At 34.2% G+C, this 21189-nt stretch overlaps 1 protein-coding gene across 1 annotated transcript in view; it reads left to right on the top strand.

The window, feature by feature from the left end:
* The window catches only part of LOC126737756 (aldehyde dehydrogenase, dimeric NADP-preferring-like), a 51601-nt gene extending 30467 nt beyond the window's left edge, over window positions 1-21134 (top strand). The window contains exons 5-10 of the mRNA XM_050442786.1: window positions 13-117; window positions 690-864; window positions 7061-7146; window positions 7202-7406; window positions 20630-20805; window positions 20865-21134. Of these exons, the coding sequence (XP_050298743.1) occupies window positions 13-117; window positions 690-864; window positions 7061-7146; window positions 7202-7406; window positions 20630-20805; window positions 20865-21067 (950 nt within the window). The 3' untranslated portion in view covers window positions 21068-21134. The remainder of the gene's footprint in view (window positions 1-12; window positions 118-689; window positions 865-7060; window positions 7147-7201; window positions 7407-20629; window positions 20806-20864) is intronic.
* The last annotated feature ends 55 nt before the right edge of the window (window positions 21135-21189 follow it).

Below are 21189 nucleotides of genomic sequence, written 5' to 3'. Positions count from 1 at the left end.
TATTTCCTACAGAAAATCGTTTTGACTACATTTTCTATACGGGAAACAGTGCAGTGGGTCGAATAATTTACTTAGCAGCAGCAAAGCACCTTACTCCAGTTACTTTGGAATTGGGCGGTAAGAAAATTAAAATCAATAGCTACGTTTACAACGCGTGTACCAAATATTTAATTCTTGGATCAAATGACGTCACAAAGACTACCTTTTCGATGTTTTGATTTGATGCGCGAATTTGAGGTTTCTTAAAAAGGGTATATTCATTTTTTTTTCGGTGTAAACACCTAGGACCTATTTTGCAGTACCAAAATAACAAGTTTCATATTATACTGGATGTTAGCTTAGAAGGTTTTTATTTTTGTACACAAAAATATAGAAGAAGAAAAAAGAAGGACAAGCTTAAGCTTTGAAAAAAAATATCAGTTTATTTTTATTATTTTAAACAAGAATAACACTGTTAAAGATTTAGAGATTATGTCCTATAATTATTCCTCTAAACTAATAAACTGCCCTAAACTGAAACTTTGATCTTCTTGATTAGAGATAATCCTGAGCTAATTTAACTGTCAAAATCCATCCTTGTAAACATGGCTCTACTAAATAAAAATTGTCTATCATTTGACTCGTGGACCTAAAAGACCTGCGCGTTGTAAACGTAGCTGTTATGATTGTTTTAATATATATGTTTATAGGTAAAAGTCCGGTTTATTTGGATGATTCAGCTGACGTAGAAATAGCGGCTAATCGTATATTATGGGGCAAATGCGTAAATGCTGGACAAAGTTGCTTGGAGCCAGATTATTTGTTATGTACTGAATATATGAGAGATAAGTTTGTACGGGCTGCTAAAAATACTATTCAAAAATGGTAAGATTGAAACGTAACATAATAAGTATTTTTATAGCTAATTTGATATTATACCTACGGAAACTGCCGATATTTGTCGCTTAAAGGGGTTTGACGGTATTAAGCATCATCAAATTATATTAAATAAGATTTCCATGCAAGGCTTAATAAGATAATCTTATACTTTTTCTCAAACATTTACTGGTCTACCAAACCAGTACAGTTTTTTAGAAATTATGATGGATTTCTCCAAGGTGAAGTACCATTATGCAAAGCAAAATGAAAAACAAAATTCTTTTTTACTTCACATTGTTTTTGATGTATCAGCTTGAAGGTTTTATTATTCTTGGTGAAGAAAGCAATTTTTTAAAACTCAATAAAGCCATTTATGGGTTAAAACAGTCTTCTAGGGTGTGGTATTAAAGGGTTGAAATTGTTTTATTTAGATTGAGCTATGAAAAATCTAAATTTGAATTGTGCGTTTTAGAAAGAAAAATAATAAAGGGTTCACAATCATCGCATTGTATGTGTATGATTTTGTTTTCTACACTCGCTGGCACAAAATTCCGCCACCCTGAAATATTGGCCAAGTTTGATGTTTTATAAATTTTTTATCAGATTCTCACGATTTTGTTATCAGTTTTTAGATACATTTGTTGTGATTTTTTAAAATCATTTTGTAAAGTAGCATTTTTCAATTAGGCTATATTATACAGGAGTAAAACAAACTGTTGTTTTTTCTCGTAATTTCAAAAGACCCTGTAGGAAAATTAAGGTGGATATTTCTGTTTACATACTATTCCTTGTAATCTTTGATATATTCTAAACATTTCGATTTTTGATTCATTCCATTATCTCATTTCTGCTGCGAGCTGCAATTTTTTTATTAAAACGCTGATTTGGAGCGTATTTTTATTAGGAGAAACAAACACTAGGTATATCAAGTTAATTAAAAAAAAAACAATTTTAATAGCGTGTATTTCTTCCTCTCGCAGCAATAACAGCTTGCAGTCTTCGCGGCATCGAATGAATAAGGTTCCTTATTCTTTCTTGAGGAATAGCCTCATATTCTTCGATCAGCGCTAGTCGTAAGTCTTGCAAGGTTTGTGGTTGTACAGGACGACGACGAACGGCCCTTTTAAGTTGATCCCAAAGATGTTCTATTGGGTTGAGATCCGGGCTACATGCGGGCCATTCCAATCTTGGGAGTCCAACTTCATCCAGATATTCGCTCACTACATGTGCAACGTGAGGTCTATAGTCGCCTTTACTTTTATCTTGCGGGTTCAAAGGTCACCACGTAATATGAATCAAATTGAAAAATCAGTGGCTGCCAAAATGTTATTTCCTTAAGAGTTTGACAATACATTGAACGCCGTCATGTGACATATTAAAGCCGCGTATACACCTTAGATCATAATTATTAACTGACGTGATGCCTTTAACGCCGTAAAAATGTCTGCGGAATACTACGTATCCGAGATTCGACATGTGAAACATACGTTGGTTATTTCCTTTCATGACGTGAAAAAGCCCATAAGTATAAAGCTCGTTGGGTATACGCCTCATCGGTATATGCCTAGAATCCCCGATATTCTGCTAAGTTGCCAGACATAATATTTACTTTTCTTTTTTGAAAAATTGTCCGAAATAGACGAAATTCTCAATAACAATTTTTTTTACGCAATAATATCTAAATCTAAGCATTTTATATTTTTTTATGGGAGCAAAAATGCCTCCCTAGCCTTTCATTAAAATTGTACATATTTCATTTAAAAATGGTTGTTACCTAAATTTTCGAGAAATTAGTATACGACTTAGCATGATCCTATGTATGTGCATAACATACTAATTTGTCGATTTCCGGGCACAGCGTCTAATTTTTAACGATTATTTGATCTTGTCTTCTTCTTTATTTATGTGTGATTGTGTTTTTTTGTAATAATTATTGGGAAACTATACATTTTGGTATAATGACAAACAATTAATTTGTATTGTGTGTGATGCAGTGCAGTCAGAGACCAGAAAACTACTTTCTTTGTTTAAAGGCAAGGGTATATCTATCTCCCAGCGCATTCACCAATTTATTTACTTAGCTTTGTTTGAAAAAAAAAATTTTTACTTTTTAATCATACCTAAATAATAAACGAAATGCAAAAAGCAAACTAATTATTTTAATAACGAAAAAGAAAATAAGGGATTGCTTGGAATGTACAAGAAGAAGTAGCTAAAGCGCTTGGAATTAGTTTAAGAATGGTGCAAAAGGTTGTATATGAAAACAAGAACAATCTTATTTCCAAACAGGAAACAAAGTGTAAAAGGAAGAAGCCGAAGTCCTTTGTGATGTGATTCAATGCCTCATTCCAAACAGCTTCAACCTGGTCAGATCTAAGCCCAGCACCCACATGCTTCTCATAATAAGATTTTGACCCTGCCCATATAAGCTCAATGGCATTAAACTGACAATGGTATGGTGGCAATCTTAAAACTTTATGGCCATATTCACGTACTATTTCGTCAATAGTATATATTTTTGGTCTTTTCAGCGATTTTGCAATTGAAAGAAGTTCGGATTTTAGCATATATGGCAAGGGATTCTGATTTTCTTTTACTAACCATTCATAAATTTCGCTTTTTCTCCAACTTCTATTTGGTTGTTTATTCAAAATTCTTAAATGATACGACGCATTGTCTAATACTATTCTTATAGGAAGGTTCTTACAAGTTCGGTATTAACTGTTCCTTTAACCATTTTTCAAACATTTCGCAATTCATATTGTCATGATAATCCATACTTTTAGACTTAGAAGAAAAAATTAAACTTGCACCTGGAACGAATCCCGTTGAAGACCCGGCATGTAAAATAATAAACCGTTTTCCCTGACCACATCCTTTTTTTCTTTTCACACTTTTCACAGATTCATCTTGCCAAGATTTTATTCCACTCCCGTTTGAAAATATCAAAGTTTCATCTAAGAATACCACTTTCCTTAACTTTGATTTTTCATTTTGTGTATATTGTCTTAAAAATCCTATTCGTTGCCTCACAATATTTGGTAGTTCACACAAATATCTTCTATTGCAGTCTTTTTTATAGCGAAAACCTATGCTTTTAATTAATTTTGATAAAGCAGAAAATCTAATTTCCAAAGTGCCGCGTTGCTTTAAAACATCCCTCAGAAATGGCAGCGTTATATTTGTTTTTAGCCTATATACTTCATAAATCCTAAACTAATTCCAAGCGCTTTAGCTACTTCTTCTTGTACATTCTTAGGTAACCCTTTATTTTCTTTTTTGTTCTCGAAGTAATTAATAACATTAAGTACCATTTTTTTGGCTTGAGCATTTAGAAATCCACAAAAAGGCTTTTTCTTTTCTATAATTTGAAATTTAAATTATCTTGTGACAAATAATGTCATCTGTCAATCGAAACGAGACAGGCATGTTTGTTATGAAAGTAATTGTTTTAGAACCACAGACATTTAACATTTTATCTTCTTTTGATACATTAACGCTGCATATATCTGTTTCGTGTATCTGACGCATTGTAGTTGAAAAACGTTGTTGCGCAAATTGAAATGAAACGTAACTACAAAAGTTTGTCGTTGATAATCCGATACGCCCGCACGATAAGAGTGATTATAGCATTATTATGCATTAATGTAAATTGGTTCCCAATGAATGGAGCAAATGGGACAACAACTTCTTGAAGGATTTCCTCAATGTAACGGTGGGCGGTTAGAGCTCCATTTTCAATAAATACAAGATTGGTGCGTGCTTCGGTAGAAATATCCGCCCAAATCATGACTGAACCGCCACGATATGAGATTTGTTCTGAAATGGTGCAGTCAGCATATCTTTCATTTCTAAGTCTATATACCCGCTCACGACCATCCGGCGTCCTTAAACAAACCTAAACTTAGATTCATCTGTGAATAGTACGTTTGCCCACTGTTCTAGAGTCTACTCAAAACGCGATCTTGCAAACCTCAGTCGGTGTTGTCGATGCCGAGGAAGTAATTGTGGACATCTTGCTGGCCTTCGTGAATAAAGTCCAGCTTCTGCTAATCTTCTACGTATCGTTCTTTCACTTACACTTACTTCACGAAGTATTCGCAAGTCATCTTTTAGATCTTCGATCTCTTAAAGGACTAATGGTGACAAAGTGATCATCAGCTGCAGTGGTCATTCTCCTTCTGCCAGAGCCTTGTCGTCTAGTAAAAATGCCCGTCTGTAAATACCTATTCTAGGCATCTCGAACTGTAGACCGCGGAAATCTCAGAGTACGGGCGACATAACTTTTGCTACGGCCATCCTCTATTAACGCAACAATTCTACCCACGTCTGCTGGAGTTAATACCATATTGACATACAACAAATTATAATAGTGATACTGTCAAACTTTATGTCACATTAATTGCGTCCTTAGCCAACGTCGATAATTTTTAACCGAAAACTTGACATTAATTATCTAAAAATAAGCTTCAAATCAGCGTTTTAATAAAAAATTTGCAGCTCGCAGCAGAAATGAGATAATGGAATGAATCAAAAATCGAAATGTTTAGAATACATCAAAGATTATCCACAATTATCCACCTTAATTTTCCTACAGGGTCTTTTGAAATTACGAGAAAAAACAACAGTTTGTTTTAATCCTGTATAATATAGCCTAATCGAAAAATGCTACTTTACAAAATTATTTTAAAAAATCACAACAAATGTATCTAAAAACTGATGGCAAAATCGGGAGAATCTGATAAAAAATAAAAAAATTATAAAATATCAAACTTCGCCAATATTTCAGGGTGGCGGAATTTTGTGCCGGCGAGTATAGTAATTCTGAAGAGACAGAAAGTCTTAAAAACAAATTGGGTTCAGAGTTTAAAATTAAAGATTTGGTGGGTAAAGCCGAATGATTTAATATGCATGACTGTAATGCTGTGACTACGCCAATGGAAAATGGGCTAAATCTTAGAAAAAGCAAAATTTGTAGCTTCTCAGTGCCCTATCAAAAGTTGATCGGCAGTTTAATGTACCTAGCAGTTATGACTAAACCCCATATTTCGTATGCGGTTAGTTATCTTTCTCAATTAAACAATAGTTACAACGAAGAGCATTGGAAGGCTGCAAATCGTGTTTTGCGATATCTCAAGGGTACCAAGAAGTTAGAATTATACTTCGGAAAGATAATTTAAAGAATCCAAATTAAAAATATTAATTATTATTAGTGTTTAGTATAAATATAGTACAAAATAGTTTTGGTAATTAAACGAGTTTCACTCTTTCTTTTGCTTTATAATAAAGAATGCAACGAGTTTCTGCTAATTATAATAATTTATTATATCACTTTATTTTCTACTGTTAAACTTGAGTAATCACTGGCAACATGGAATAATAAGCATGTTTATCAACAAAATATCCCCTCTGCCCTCTGTGACAATGGTGTAAAAACTGAAACGGAATTAATTGAAAATAAACATTGTTAAGTAGAAAGGACTTTTGTTTTTCATTTTGCTTTGCACCTTTTTATAAGTTTAAGATATAATGTAAAAAAAGAATTATTAGGATCCTGTTAGAAAATTTTACAAACTCGGCAGCTCTTTTTTTAATGATGGCATAGATAAAATAAACTCGGCTATATTATTCAAAGAGATGTATAATAGTTGAATAAAAAATAGAAAAACTATGCATCATTAGACTTAAATAGTCAAAATCATTAAATCGTATACATCATCTCAGATGAGACTGGCACATGAGTGTGTGTAGACATTTTAAGTAAAAATATATCCTTAAAACCAAGACTTCTTTCATTTCAACACTAATTAGTTCAAATTCTTTAGTAATTAGTAACACTGCAAAAATTCTCAATGACATTTTGTTTAATCATCTGAAACTAATCATTGCCGTACAGTTTAAAGTAAACGACTTTATATTCGACTTTCGCTTTGATCTTTAAACGTATTAAGTGTTTTAAGTAAAGCAGCCTTCTGTTTAATTTTGCAAAGGAAAATGCATGAATAATAAATATTTCAGCTAATAAATATTTTTTTATAGTTTTTTTAGATATAGATCTAATAATTTTAATAATATCCTTATTAACTTAAATACAATTTCTATATCTTTTTCGTATTTATCTTTCTAGAAATAATAATAACTCTTAGTATTTTATGACTACCTCTTAAATACTAAAATTTCATAAAATATTGTTAAATTTTAGGTACAACAATGAACCTAAAGAAAATAAAGACTACTGCAAAATTATCAATGCCAATCATTTTGCAAGACTAAGTAAACTTCTTGCAGGTACACCTATTTTATTATTTACTCCAATTAGTTTTACAACAGTTTATTCTTATAGGTCAAAAAATTGTAATGGGAGGTTACACAGATTCTACAAAACGCATAATCGAGCCAACTATTTTAGTAGACGTAAAGCCTGATGATGCTATAATGAAGGAAGAAATATTTGGACCTATTTTGCCTATAATTACTGTTGAGTCTGCTGAAGAAGCTATCGAATTCATAAATAAGAGGGAAAAACCACTTGCTGTATATGTATTTAGGTAAAACTTAGTGATGTCTAGTTACCCAGTAAGAAAGTATCTTTCTTTCATTTAAAGTAAAAAGGATAATCTAAAAATTTAATAATTTATAGTGTGTTCTATTCACATTAAAGAAGCTGACATATATATGTATATAAACACATCAGAAAAGTCTAGGGATATTTTTATAAATTGACCTTATTTTTTTTTTAATTGTTCTGGATAAATAATAGCTGAATTATAGTAATTAAGACTCTTTTACTATACTAAAAAAATAACCAAAATTACAAAAATAAAGAACTGCCTATAACTAAAATTAAAAAAAAAGTCTACAATTTCTTTAAAAATTTATTGTTTTGTATTATGAAAAAAAAATGTTTTTTAAATTAGATACAAAAAAAAATCTTTATAAAAAACGCAAATTAGTACAAAGTATGACCTCCACGCTGGTTTATGACGGCTCAACATCTATTGTTCATAGACAAAATAACGTTGTCGATGTTTTGTTGGGGTAATTTTGCCCATTCCGCTATTAGTCGCTCCCGGAAACGAAAGGCAGTGTAAATGTCACCCATCTGTAGAGTCATTCTTCGTTGGAGCATATCCCATACATGCTCAATTGGATTAAGGTCAGGAGATTGTGCTGGCCATGGCAATACATCAATCCCCTCGTTCTCCAACCAGTCTCTCACTACGCGTGCGACATGTGGACGCGCATTATCATACATTAGGTGGAAGTTTCGGCCAACAGCGATAGCAAACGGACGAACAACAGATTGAAGAATGGTATCGATGTACTGTTGAGCTGTAAGGAAGCGATCTGGAAAAACGAGGTCGGTTCTACCGCCCATCATTATTCTAGCCCATACCATAATTGTACCCCCTCTGTATGTATACACTTCCTGGACATGTCTTAACCGTTCTGCATTTCCAAATCGTCTCCATACCCTCACTCGACGTGAATCTGGATGAAATCCAAATCTGGATTCGTCGGTGAATAAAACTGTAGCCCAATCATGTTTATTCCAGTTTTGATATTCTTGGCACCATTCTAACCTCGCAGCGCGATTGCCTCTGGAAAGATGCGATAAGCCACCAGAAACAAATGAATAAATTACCACCTGAATGCGGATGTAATACAGTAGTTTTCGTTTTCTTGATTCCGAGCGTCTTACAGATGTTCTGGAACAGGCTGAATTCAAAATTTCGTCCTTGGTTTGAATATTGCTCCAAATATACACGCCTCAACCATTTACTGAAGTAGTCGATTAACACCACAATGAACTTATTCGCTGCTACTGATTCGGAAAATATAGCAGCAACGTCAATAGCAATCCTTTCAAAGGAACTTCCCACGTTGCACTGACGCATCAAAGCATTCTACTTTCTCTCCGGCCCATTACTCGCCAAACTTATAACGCATTTCCTGCACCAGTCTCTTACGTCGGCCTTTCTATTGATCCAGCAAAATACTTTCCTTACGTTTTCCAGGGTGTTTTGTTACTCCAAGGTGTCCTCCTGAGAGACCGGCATTGACTTTGTCTAGCAACTCTGGAATCCAACATTACAGCTCAACAATTTGCGTTCTTTCCTTTTTTCTTAGCATGGTCAACCCTCTGCCCCAAGAGTCCATCTTCCAAAAAAAGGAAGTTCCATTGTGCTCCATATGACTTATCATTGGAAGAATTCTTGTAACTTCTTCCTATATCGCTTCTTCCCCTCCTTTATTCAAATGGGATTATATGCATATCGGGATTACCTTATTTGATTAAGCATTATTCCCCTCTGCCTGCTGACAATGGTTCCAGTCCTCTGGACAGGGTCTTCTTGATAGGCCATCTTCTGCGTTTTTATGGATTCTCCCTGGTAGGTTCACTATCAAAGTCAAACTCCTGTAGCCTTTCTATTCATCTGGTTACTTGACCCTCTGCATTTTAGTAGGAAGAAGCACTGCATTCATTCAGGCAGGGGATAGCTCAGGACAGGTGCGCTTGTCAGAGCCTCTTTTAGGTGATGACAGTTCTGGGCTTTTGGAATTTACGTTCTTCTTCTGTCAGCTTGATCAATAGTTTTGCGATGTTGACAAATCCCATAATGAATTCACATAGCAATCGGTAGTAAGTGCATAATTTTAAGAAGCTGCATAGCTCATACTTGTCTTTGGGAACTGACAAATCTTTGACAAACTTTGAAACACATGACAATTTTTTGGGCTTAACTTTGACTGAGAAACTCGTAGCCTCAGAAACACTTCTCCCAGATTTTTTATGTAGTCCTCAACTTGCCAGTATGTACTTCTCGGATTTTCGATCCAACCAGTGTGTCCAAAGTGTCATCAATTCAAGAAAAAGGATAGCACTCCTTTTCAGACACGTTAATAAACTGCCGATAATCTACGCAGATTCTGGTCGAGCAGTCTTTTTTCTTTACTTAAAAACCATGACCTGCTAGATGGTATATGACATCTTCCTTGGACACGATCTCAATTATCTTATAAGCTCCCACTGTCTTGGCCAGCCTCCTTCTTTAGCCTAACTTAAGACCGGTGCCCAACAATTATACTAACTCTTCTTATTCTTTCAGAATCGGAATTCCGGTTAATGTCCACAACTGCAACTTGTCGAAGTTTTGCTAAGACTGCTAATATGCCCTTCTTTAACTTTTTATAGCTTAGGTGGATGTGCTAGCAGTAAAGCCTGTCTCATTTCACCATCGCGGAGTCCAGCCAAGAATGTTTGAACTGTCAAATATTCCATGATCCTTTCCTGGCTATCTAAATACATCGGTCGAACCAAAAGTACTATATATGTGATAGACATATTCTAGATTGGCCATAACGCATCTCTAAATATCTCATTAGGTGATCGTAGACTTCTTGTTCTTCGGGAAACATTCTTTGTGGGATGGCAGCAGTATCTCCTCTTAAGGCCAATGTATTGTCAGTGAATTTTTTCCTTAAAAGAGGAACAATTGGCTTTTGCAGCCTCAAACTGGCACTGATAAGTATGCCATGATGTAGTACCATCAAACTGAGGTGGTTTGAGGCACATTAGCCCAACAGATGCTATATTAGCACTTTGTTCTTGTGGTCCGCTGCTGAAGGTCTAAAGGGCAACTCATCGAACGTGTTGACGTCCAATGGTGCCATTTTGCTTTGATCTTCCTGTATTTTGCGATATATTAATGAAAGAGTCTCCTTTCTTTATAAAGAAGATTTTGTAGAGTTTCTACTATTAATTTCGTATTTTTCCAATTTGCATTGTAGTCCAAAATTTTTTATTCCAACCTGGAAAAATTGTCTCTTAGTGAGGCACAGTTTTCTTTGTTGCAGAATTTTCTTGCAATTTCGCTGCTAGACTTCGCAAAATTTGACCGATATTGATTGCACCAGCAAAAATACAGTTGTCCAGGTCATCGCTTTCTTTCAGTAATGCATTACGAAGCCGCTCCTATAAGTCTGCTTTATTTCCCGTCGTAGCGCAGTCCCTTTCCATCAGCTCAGCAACTTTTAAATCAATCATTTTTTAGCTACATCATTTTATGTCATTCATTCACCATTTGATCATTTTTATGGTAATAGGATTCGTCAGATACAACTTTAAGAGAACAATAAAATACATATGTTAAAGTGCATGCATCTATCATGATAATTGGAAGTTCGCAAATTTTAACTAGATTCTTAAACCAGAACAAAAAAAATATCAGAATTAATGCTTCTTCAATTCTTAACTAAATGTAACTTTCTATTTCATTTTTGTAAACATAATCTTCCGAAAACTTTAATTGTTTTGTTTCTCTACGATTGGCACCTCTGAAATTTGTCAGGGTGACCAACATCGAAAGGACACGATCACGCAAAATGGTAGCCATCTAGTAGTGATCATTTATTTTTTAATGGATGAACAGTCTATACTTTCAGAAGTGTATAGAGCAATAAACTGGGGAATTCCGTTCTGTTTGGCTACATTTCGTGGTAGTTCATAGGCGCAGGTACTTATAATATTTATGAATTTAATTTTTACGGATTAAATGCCTTTATTTTGAAAGAGATTAAATACTAAATAAATACTTTTAATCCTTTTGTATAGGTACCTGAATAGTATCTTTTAACGCTTTGTAACTTGCAAAAATAGGGTCAGGTAATATATACAGACTATAAAAACTTTTAAATCATATTTTAAACGTTAGTAGTCACTGCTACGCTGTAGTGTAATCACAATATTATTATCCCAATATTTAAAAAATGGAGGTATTCAGTCCAACGAAAAGATGTACTAAAAATTCTCCACTATCGCTGAGTGAAAAAGTTATTATTTTAAATGTACATGATTGCATAAAACACGATTACCCTAGTTTTACTGTGCAAGAAATTGTTGAAAAATGTTCTCGAATGAGTGGAATTGGAAAGTCCACCATTTTGAAATTGTTGCGGGAAAGAAAAGTAGCAGGTCAAGTGGAATCTCCCAAGCAAAAGCCAGGACGACCTACAAAAGTCCTTGATGAAAATGCTAAATGTATAATTCGAAGAAAAGTTCACTCTTTTTGTTTTAAAAAGGAAATACCCACCCTAGACAAAATTTTAATGGAGCTTGGCCGAGATGACAGTATTCCGTTGATAAGTAGAAAACTTTTATGGAAAACTTTAAAAAATATGGATTTTGCCTGGGAAAAGCATAACCGCAAAGCACTTTTACTGGAGAGCGACGAAATTGTTTGTTGGAGACGACAATACTTGAGAAGTATCAAGCAGTACCGCAGGGAGCAAAAGAAAGTTTTTTATCTTGATGAGACGTGGATTAACGAAGGTTATATAGTCCAAAAAATGTGGCAAGACAAAAATATAACCAGTGCTCGCCAAGCTTTCATAGAAGGCCTGTCTACGGGTATTAAAGTACCTTCGGGAAAAGGAAAAAGACTTATAATCACACATATTGGAAGCGAAGAGGGATTTTTAAAAGAAGGTCTGCTAACCTTTGAGTCGACTCGCACAGGAGATTACCATGAAGACATGAACTCAGACGTTTTCGAGGACTATTTTGGTGAAATGATAAAATTTCTTCCGGCTAATTCGGTGGTGGTTATGGATAACGCAAGCTATCATTCACGGCGAATAGAGAAGACGCCAACTTCAAGTTGGAGAAAGCAAGGAATTATCGATTGGCTGACTGCAAAAGGTATTGCGTTTGAAGCAAATTTGATAAAAAAAGAACTGCTGGCAATAGCAAACTTACACAAAACTCGTTTCATGAAATACGCCGTGGAAGATATAGCCGAAAAATATAATATAACTGTACTGCGCTTACCGCCATATCATTGCGAACTAAATCCTATAGAACTGATATGGGCGCAGGTAAAAGGATTTGTAGCAAGACAAAACACGACTTTTAAAATGAAAGATGTTAAGCTACTGTTTGATCAAGCCATTACGGAAGCGACACCAGAGAATTGGCGAAAAGCAGTCCAGCATGTAATTAAGCAAGAGGACAAAATGTGGGATCTTGACAACCTCATCGATCAGACAGTCGATCCTTTAATTATAATGTCAAGAGGTGATGACAGCTCGTCAGATGACGAAGAAGACTACAATCTATTATAATTTAAAATTGTTATACACTGTTCAAAAAGTGCCAGATCCAAAAGTGACATTTTCAACTGTTTTCAAAGTCTAGCAGCGAAATTGCTAGAAAATTTGACCGATATTGATTGCACCAGCAAAAATAAAGTTGTCCAGGTCATCGCTTTCTTTAAGTAATGCATTACGAAGCCGCTCCTATAAGTCTGCTTTATTTCCCGTCGTAGCGCAGTCCCTTTCCATCAGCTCAGCAACTTTTAAATCCATCAGATTTAGCATTTTCACAGAGTTTAATCCGATTTATTTCAGTCCACTATTATTTATTTTTCAGCAATGTCTAATTCACTGACGTCGTATTCAGACCTGACATCAATATAGCGTTTTTACCATTCGTTAAAATGTGAATTAAAAGTTAAAACAATCAATGCACAAAAATAGGCAATTGATTTATTTACGCACTTACAGACTAGTAAAAATATTAATTTTTATCGTACTTATTTAGTACTATTTATGTTCGATTTAAATATCGCAAACTATTTGCGTAATATTCCGAACTTCACTGTACTGAACTCACGAACTTAATAAATATTCCTATACTCTATTTCAGAAGTGTGTAGAGCAATAAAACCTCATTAGGTATGCAAAAGTGGTACCTGGTGATCCACCAATATTTTATGCCACTACCTTAGTTGGGTATTAGTTTCAATGTAAAATTCTTTCTTTTCGTTGATTGCAGGTAGTGCCACCCGGTTTTGGGTCAATTTATGAGTTTTGCCCATTGTTACCCACTGATAAACATTGAAAACGGTTCGCCAAAGGCGTGCAACTGGGACTTGTTTTTTACCTTATAATTAATGTACTTAAATGCTATTTTATTTTAGAAAGTTACTTTTGTTTAAATGGAATAATATATTTTTTTCACAAATTTATTGAACATAATATGTAGAGTAAAACAGTTGAAAATGTCACTTTTGGATCTGGCACTTTTTGAACAGTGTATAACAATTTTAAATTATAATAGATTGTAGTCTTCTTCGTCATCTGACGAGCTGTCATCACCTCTTGACATTATAATTAAAGGATCGACTGTCTGATCGATGAGGTTGTCAAGATCCCTTATTTTGTCCTCTTGCTTAATTACATGCTGGACTGCTTTTCGCCAATTCTCTGGTGTCGCTTCCGTAATAGCTTGATCAAACAGTAGCTTAACATCTTTTATTTTAAAAGTCGTGTTTTGTCTTGCTACAAATCCTTTTACCTGCGCCCATATCAGTTCTATAGGATTTAGTTCGCAATGATATGGCGGTAAGCGCAGTACAGTTATATTATATTTTTCAGCTATATCTTCCACGGCGTATTTCATGAAACGAGTTTTGTGTAAGTTTGCTATTGCCAGCAGTTCTTTTTTTATCAAATTTGCTGCAAATACCTTTTGCAGTCAGCCAATCGATAATTTCTTGCTTTCTCCAACTTGAAGTTGGCATCTTCTTTATTCGCCGTGAATGATAGCTTGCGTTATCCATAACCACCACCGAATTAGCCGGAAGAAATTTTATCATTTCTCAAAAATAGTCCTCGAAAACGTCTGAGTTCATGTCTTCATGGTAATCTCCTGTGCGAGTCGACTCAAAGGTTAGCAGACCTTCTTTTAAAAATCCCTCTTCGCTTCCAATATGTGTGATTATAAGTCTTTTTCCTTTTCCCGAAGGTACTTTAATACCCGTAGACAGGCCTTCTATGAAAGCTTGGCGAGCACTGGTTATATTTTTGTCTTGCCACATTTTTTGGACTATATAACCTTCGTTAATCCACGTCTCATCAAGATAAAAAACTTTCTTTTGCTCCCTGCGGTACTGCTTGATACTTCTCAAGTATTGTCGTCTCCAACAAACAATTTCGTCGCTCTCCAGTAAAAGTGCTTTGCGGTTATGCTTTTCCCAGGCAAAATCCATATTTTTTAAAGTTTTCCATAAAAGTTTTCTACTTATCAACGGAATACTGTCATCTCGGCCAAGCTCCATTAAAATTTTGTCTAGGGTGGGTATTTCCTTTTTAAAACAAAAAGAGTGAACTTTTCTTCGAATTATACATTTAGCATTTTCATCAAGGACTTTTGTAGGTCGTCCTGGCTTTTGCTTGGGAGATTCCACTTGACCTGCTACTTTTCTTTCCCGCAACAATTTCAAAATGGTGGACTTTCCAATTCCACTCATTCGAGAACATTTTTCAACAATTTCTTGCACAGTAAAACTAGGGTAATCGTGTTTTATGCAATCATGTACATTTAAAATAATAACTTTTTCACTCAGCGATAGTGGAGAATTTTTAGTACATCTTTTCGTTGGACTGAATACCTCCATTTTTTAAATATTGGGATAATAATATTGTGATTACACTACAGCGTAGCAGTGACTACTAACGTTTAAAATATGATTTAAAAGTATTTATAGTCTGTATATATTACCTGACCCCATTTTTGCAAGTTACAAAGCGTTAAAAGATACTAGTCAGGTACCTATACAAAAGGATTAAAAGTATTTATTTAGTATTTAATCTCTTTCAAAATAAAGGCATTTAATCCGTAAAAATTAAATTCATAAATATTATAAGTACCTGCGCCTATGAACTACCACGAAATGTAGCCAAACAGAACGGAATTCCCCAGTTTATTGCTCTATACACTTCTGAAATAGAGTATAGACTGTTTATCCATTAAAAAATAAATGATCACTACTAGATGGCTACCATTTTGCGTGATCGTGTCCTTTCGATGTTGGTCACCCTGACAAATTTCAGAGGTGTCAATCGTAGAGAAACAAAACAATTAAAGTTTTCGGAAGATTATGTTTACAAAAATGAAATAGAAAGTTACATTTAGTTAAGAATTGAAGAAGCATTAATTCTGATATTTTTTTTGTTCTGGTTTAAGAATCTAGTTAAAATTTGCGAACTTCCAATTATCATGATAGATGCATGCACTTTAACATATGTATTTTATTGTTCTCTTAAAGTTGTATCTGACGAATCCTATTACCATAAAAATGATCAAATGGTGAATGAATGACATAAAATGATGTAGCTAAAAAATATGTACTTTATGGTTTAGATAAACACCAATAAGTTAACCAATTTATTAAAATGTAAAAAAGGGTTTTCTTATTTAAACAAAATTTTAAAAAGGGAAATTAGTTATTTAAGAAAGAGAGAAAGAGAAGTTCTACAAGTAGATGTTTTAAACAACTCAACTGGAATAGACAAGGAAGAGATATAAATAAAAATGGTATAATGTTTCAAAATTTCTATTTACTGGCAACTAGTTTCACACTAGTTGGTAATAGTACTTTTTTTTTTCTTAATATAGCTAATGCTTTTAATCAATGAGCACATATAGGACTGTTGCAAATAATAATAGATTTTTGATAAACATTAAAGATTTAGCAAATTTAAACAAAGTTATAATGGGGAACCTTGTCCCAAATAAATGATTATTGATTATTTTAATGATCCAATTTATTATGAACATTTCGTGGGTTGGAAAAAATAGCCTTCTCATTCATTGATCACCGAGATATATCGTAGCCCACTTTTTTCTTGATTTTTTCTTTGATGGAATATAAAAAATAAAGTTTATGATACACAGCCCCAATCTACAGAAATAATTTGTCACCATATTAGGAAAATATGCACGAATAGAATTCGACAATAGTTATAAGACATGTTACAAGAGTTAAAAAAATATTTACAGAATTTGATGAATTAATACGTTGAATGCATTGATAGATGAGCTTAATAAACCATTTCTTATTTTTTTTAGGATTATTTTTATGTATGGTGAACCAAATTTTACCTTTAGTCACGACGCCTTAATTTGATTCACCTTATAGCAAATGTAACTGATTGGTAATGCATTTTTAACTACTATAGTAACACCATAGGTAAAGATGTTACATTTGAATACATTTTAAAAAAATTGAAGATATTAATTTCTAAAAACGGGTATTCGACAAAATTCATCATTCAACATTTTTAAATACAAACCACCAACACAAGATTCCCAAACAGTAAAAGCTTTGACAACATAAACAAGTTTTCAGAAAAATTTCAGAAAGAGTGGCTAATAGACTTAATAATGAAAATTTTACTATAGCTTTTAAATGTGAAAATACCATAAAACACGTGTAAACTTCACAAAAAACCCGTAAAGAACTAGTGAATGGGGTAGTTTATAAGATTCACTGTTCAAATTGTGAGGGAGTTATATTGGAAAAACTGGGATATACATTAAAACAAGAATTACAGAACATAAAAGAAGGGTCAAAGCAAAAAGTCTTTTAACTTCAAAAAATAAAACGGCATTTAGACTGAAGCAAAAAGACTATTGCATATTATAAGCATTGTGAGGTTCACTACGCTTTTTACGACTTTAAAGTATAATGTTTATGGACAAAAGATTTTTACTTTTTAAGTTTACCATAACATATTTATATATAATCTTTGTTCCTTCCCTTATGTAGTCCAAAAATAACAATAATGTATCTTGTTGTCTATATTAAGTTTTATTTTATAACAATTTAAACTTCAGGAAAAAAAACACGAATTATTTTACAATTTAAATAAGCACCAATTACATTTATTGTAGCTCCCTGAGGATGGGCTCATATCGGCCGAAACGTCGGCAGTATTCAAATCTAAAATTTGAGTTTTATTTGACCCCCTCATCCAACTCTCTTAGCAAGAAGCATAAAAGATTTTTAGGGTCGCAAAAAAAACAAGAATTTATAATTTGGTGGAAAAAACTGACATTTGAATAATATTTTGGCGATATTGGCATATAGGTTGATGGATTAACACATCGCAATTGTGAGGCCTTTTTAGACTGGTGTTTTGCGGTTTTAAATTTTGCAAAAATCTGAATGATTATTATAACTTCCCATCATCCACTTTTATACCTCCTTAATGAGAGATACAGTTTCTTTTTTACGGCCATCGTTATTAGCAAAGCTTCGCAGTACAATCAATGACATTAGAAACAGAATATTATCTGGAACAGATGGGCGTACCCTGAAAATGTTCCCAAATGATTCCAATCTGCCTGAAGACGGCAATTATTATTCCATTGCATAAAGGAGGTGATAGAGATCAAGTTTCGAATTATGGTCCAATTGCAATTCTCCCTACGTTATCCAAGGTTTAAGAGTTCGATGATTTGACTGGGAGAAGCATTCTTAATGTCTTCCATTTTAGGTAAGGCATTGCCGAAGAAGGCCTGCCTGATGCTCTCTAGTGTCGGACATCTGCATAGGATGTGCTCTGCAATCTCGTCGCCCTCCATGCCCTCTCATAGTCTGCATTGGGCGACTTCCACTAAGCCAATCCTATTCATGTGGTGACAGTGGCCGGTATACATTCCGATTAGGGCTTTTAAGTGCTTCCAGTTGAGTTCCCTTATGGTATCTGTTACCTTTCTTGTTACGTCCGGTATAAAAGCTTTCGCATGGTTGTGTCCTGGTAATCCCTCCCAGTAACGCTTTGCTTTGTTGTGCACCAGGTTTAAGATTGTGTTTGGTCGTATTATAGACAATTCCTAATGCTGGTTCTTTTTTGGCTAGCTTATCAGCCGCCTCGTTTCCTGTAAGCCCAGCATGTCCCGGAATCCATGTTAGGGTAATTTTGTTTCCTTCCCCAAGCAGTATGAGCTCGTTTTTGCAGCTCCATATTGCTCTAAATATGCAGATCGTGGATTCTAGCGTTTTTAGAGTCGCCTGACTGCCACTGTAGATTTTGTTGGTTTTGTTTTCAAGTTGCATTTAGTTAAGCATTCTTGCACAGATTTCAATATACTTCCGCCTGAAAAATTGATGAGTCTTTCCCAAGGCAGATAGATCTTTCTGTCCTTGGGTTATATGTATAGTATATTCCAGCTCCTACTCCAAAATTGGTTTTGGAGCCGTCTAAATATACTCGGATGTTCACTTTCTCTAGTTCCATCCGTTTCTGATATCCACTCCGTCTGGTACGTTGACCGAGTATGAACTCGTGTCTAATATTTTTTTTTTGGCATTAGGTCTGATGGCATACCAAGTGTGCTGTGATTGTTCACCTTCTCAACCAGTTCAGTTGATTCCATCGAGACTTTGTTTGCCGAGATGCCATTTATGACATGGTGCAGCCTGTAAATGGTTCTTATGGCTTCCCCTGCAGGTATATGTGTAGAGGAGTTCAAGTAGTACTTCTATGCCGGCTATCGGGGTGGTTCTGATCGCCCCAGTAATGATCAAGCAGCCCTGTCTTTGAAGGCTGCTAAGTTTTGGTTTGACCACTTGTTGTGTTGCTTTGCTCTACCACACCACAGAGCCGTAGGATATCGTAGGTCTGATGACCTGTGTGTAAAACAACTGCATCTGTTTTGGGTTCATTTCTCCATGTTTTGCCGCATATTCTGCGACAGTTCTATAGGGACAGTTTTGCTTTCTTGATTGTTTTGTCAAGATATAAGTTCCAATTAAGCGTCCTATCTAAGGTTATCTCAAGATATTTCGCCTCCGTTGCAAATTTAAACTCCTCTCAAAATTGACGGTTTGAGTTCTATTACCATTTTATGCGGATTAATAGACATTTCCTCCCTTTCGCACCATTTTAGAATGATGTTCAGCACTTCTTGTAATGCTGTTGAGATTGATTTCTAATTTTTTTCTTTTCGCAAAACAAGATATCAGCATAAGGTAAAATCTGTATCTTTGCAGACGATAAACGTTTTGCTTGGACCTTTTACCCGGATATTAAGGCACTACAGAGGACTGTATGCAAATGACCTAGTTACCATTAAATCGTGGTGTGATTTAAATCTTCTGTGTCTTAACGTTTATAAAACTAAAGTCTTGTCATATGAAAATAAGTTGAAACCATTGTCGTCATACTTAGTAACGCCACTATAGGCGTCGTTGAACCTGTTAGGTTTTTGGAACTTATTATAAACAAGTCCTGAAAATAAGACTTTCACGTCAATGCCTTACTCCAAAAATTAATCAATTTAAGTGCAACAGATGCATAGAATGACAGATGCATAGAATTCTAGTATGTGTTGCACTTAAATTGGTTTCTAGAGCGCTGAACGTGGCAACGTGGTAGATCAGTCTATTACGTCCTTTTTGAGTTGCGTCCGCAATACGCCCTTCCATTCTGGGCTATATGTTTTGCAGCTTAATTAAGCGCATTTAAAAAAAAAGCTGTTCATTATTCAGTGGGACTAAGTAGTAGGATTTCTGTCAAGAATTCTTTAAAAAATTATAAAATAATGACTCTTCCTTCTTTAACCACATTTGAATCTGTTTAATTTGCAAGCATGTATCAGCAATTCCAAAAAAGCCCACAATTTTCTAATCTTACAATTCTCCACTTAGGAACTGCGAGCATAATCTTTAGTTAAAAGCTCTATAATGTAGTACATACACTCCATTAAGAAATCAGCTCAATCAGGATACTTTTAGAATTTACTGATATATTAAAATAATTTTTACTAATAAAGTTAAACTGTAACAAGAACGTTTAGTTTTTGTATATACATTTTTGATGATCTATGATATAATTATAACTATGAACATATCTTGGTTTTATTTTTTTTAATTTTCGCGTTTTTTTTTCTTCTTTTTTTTGAAATAGTTTTTTGTTGCAGCAAAAGTAAAGTTGAACAAGATAAATTTATAAAAGGAACTTCCAGTGGTGGAATTTGCATTAATGATGTCATGGTGCATTACTCCTGTGATGCGTTACCTTTTGGAGGGGTTGGTAATAGCGGAATCGGAAGATATCATGGAGAATACAGTTTTAGAACATTTTCACATGAAAAAGGTAGGTTGTACAATTATTGAAGAAAAATTTTGAGTTTTATTTAAATGGTAATATTTTAGCAACATTGATTAGAACACTAAACAAATTTGGAGAGTATATTCAAACAATAAGGTATCCACCTTATTCAGAGAAGAAGCTTAATATGATCAATGTGATAACTAAAAAGTTACCTCCGATTCCAGGAGCTGAGTTCTTTAAGCCCTTATTTTTTATATTTTTGGGTGTCATTCTTACTTTGCTAAGTTTTGGTTGCAGGAAGTGATTTTAATTTTAAAGAATATTACTTACGTTCTGTAATATATTTCACAAAATAAAAAACAAAAATATCATTCATTTGGTTTGGCTTGCTTAACATGTCCCTTTGTTAAAATTAATTTTTTGATT

The sequence above is a fragment of the Anthonomus grandis genome, chromosome 6, assembly GCF_022605725.1.
Source record: "Anthonomus grandis grandis chromosome 6, icAntGran1.3, whole genome shotgun sequence".
In the NCBI taxonomy this organism is placed as follows: Eukaryota; Metazoa; Arthropoda; class Insecta; order Coleoptera; family Curculionidae; genus Anthonomus; species Anthonomus grandis.
Note: the sequence above shows the minus strand (reverse complement) of the source record. Positions and strands in the feature narration are given on the sequence as shown.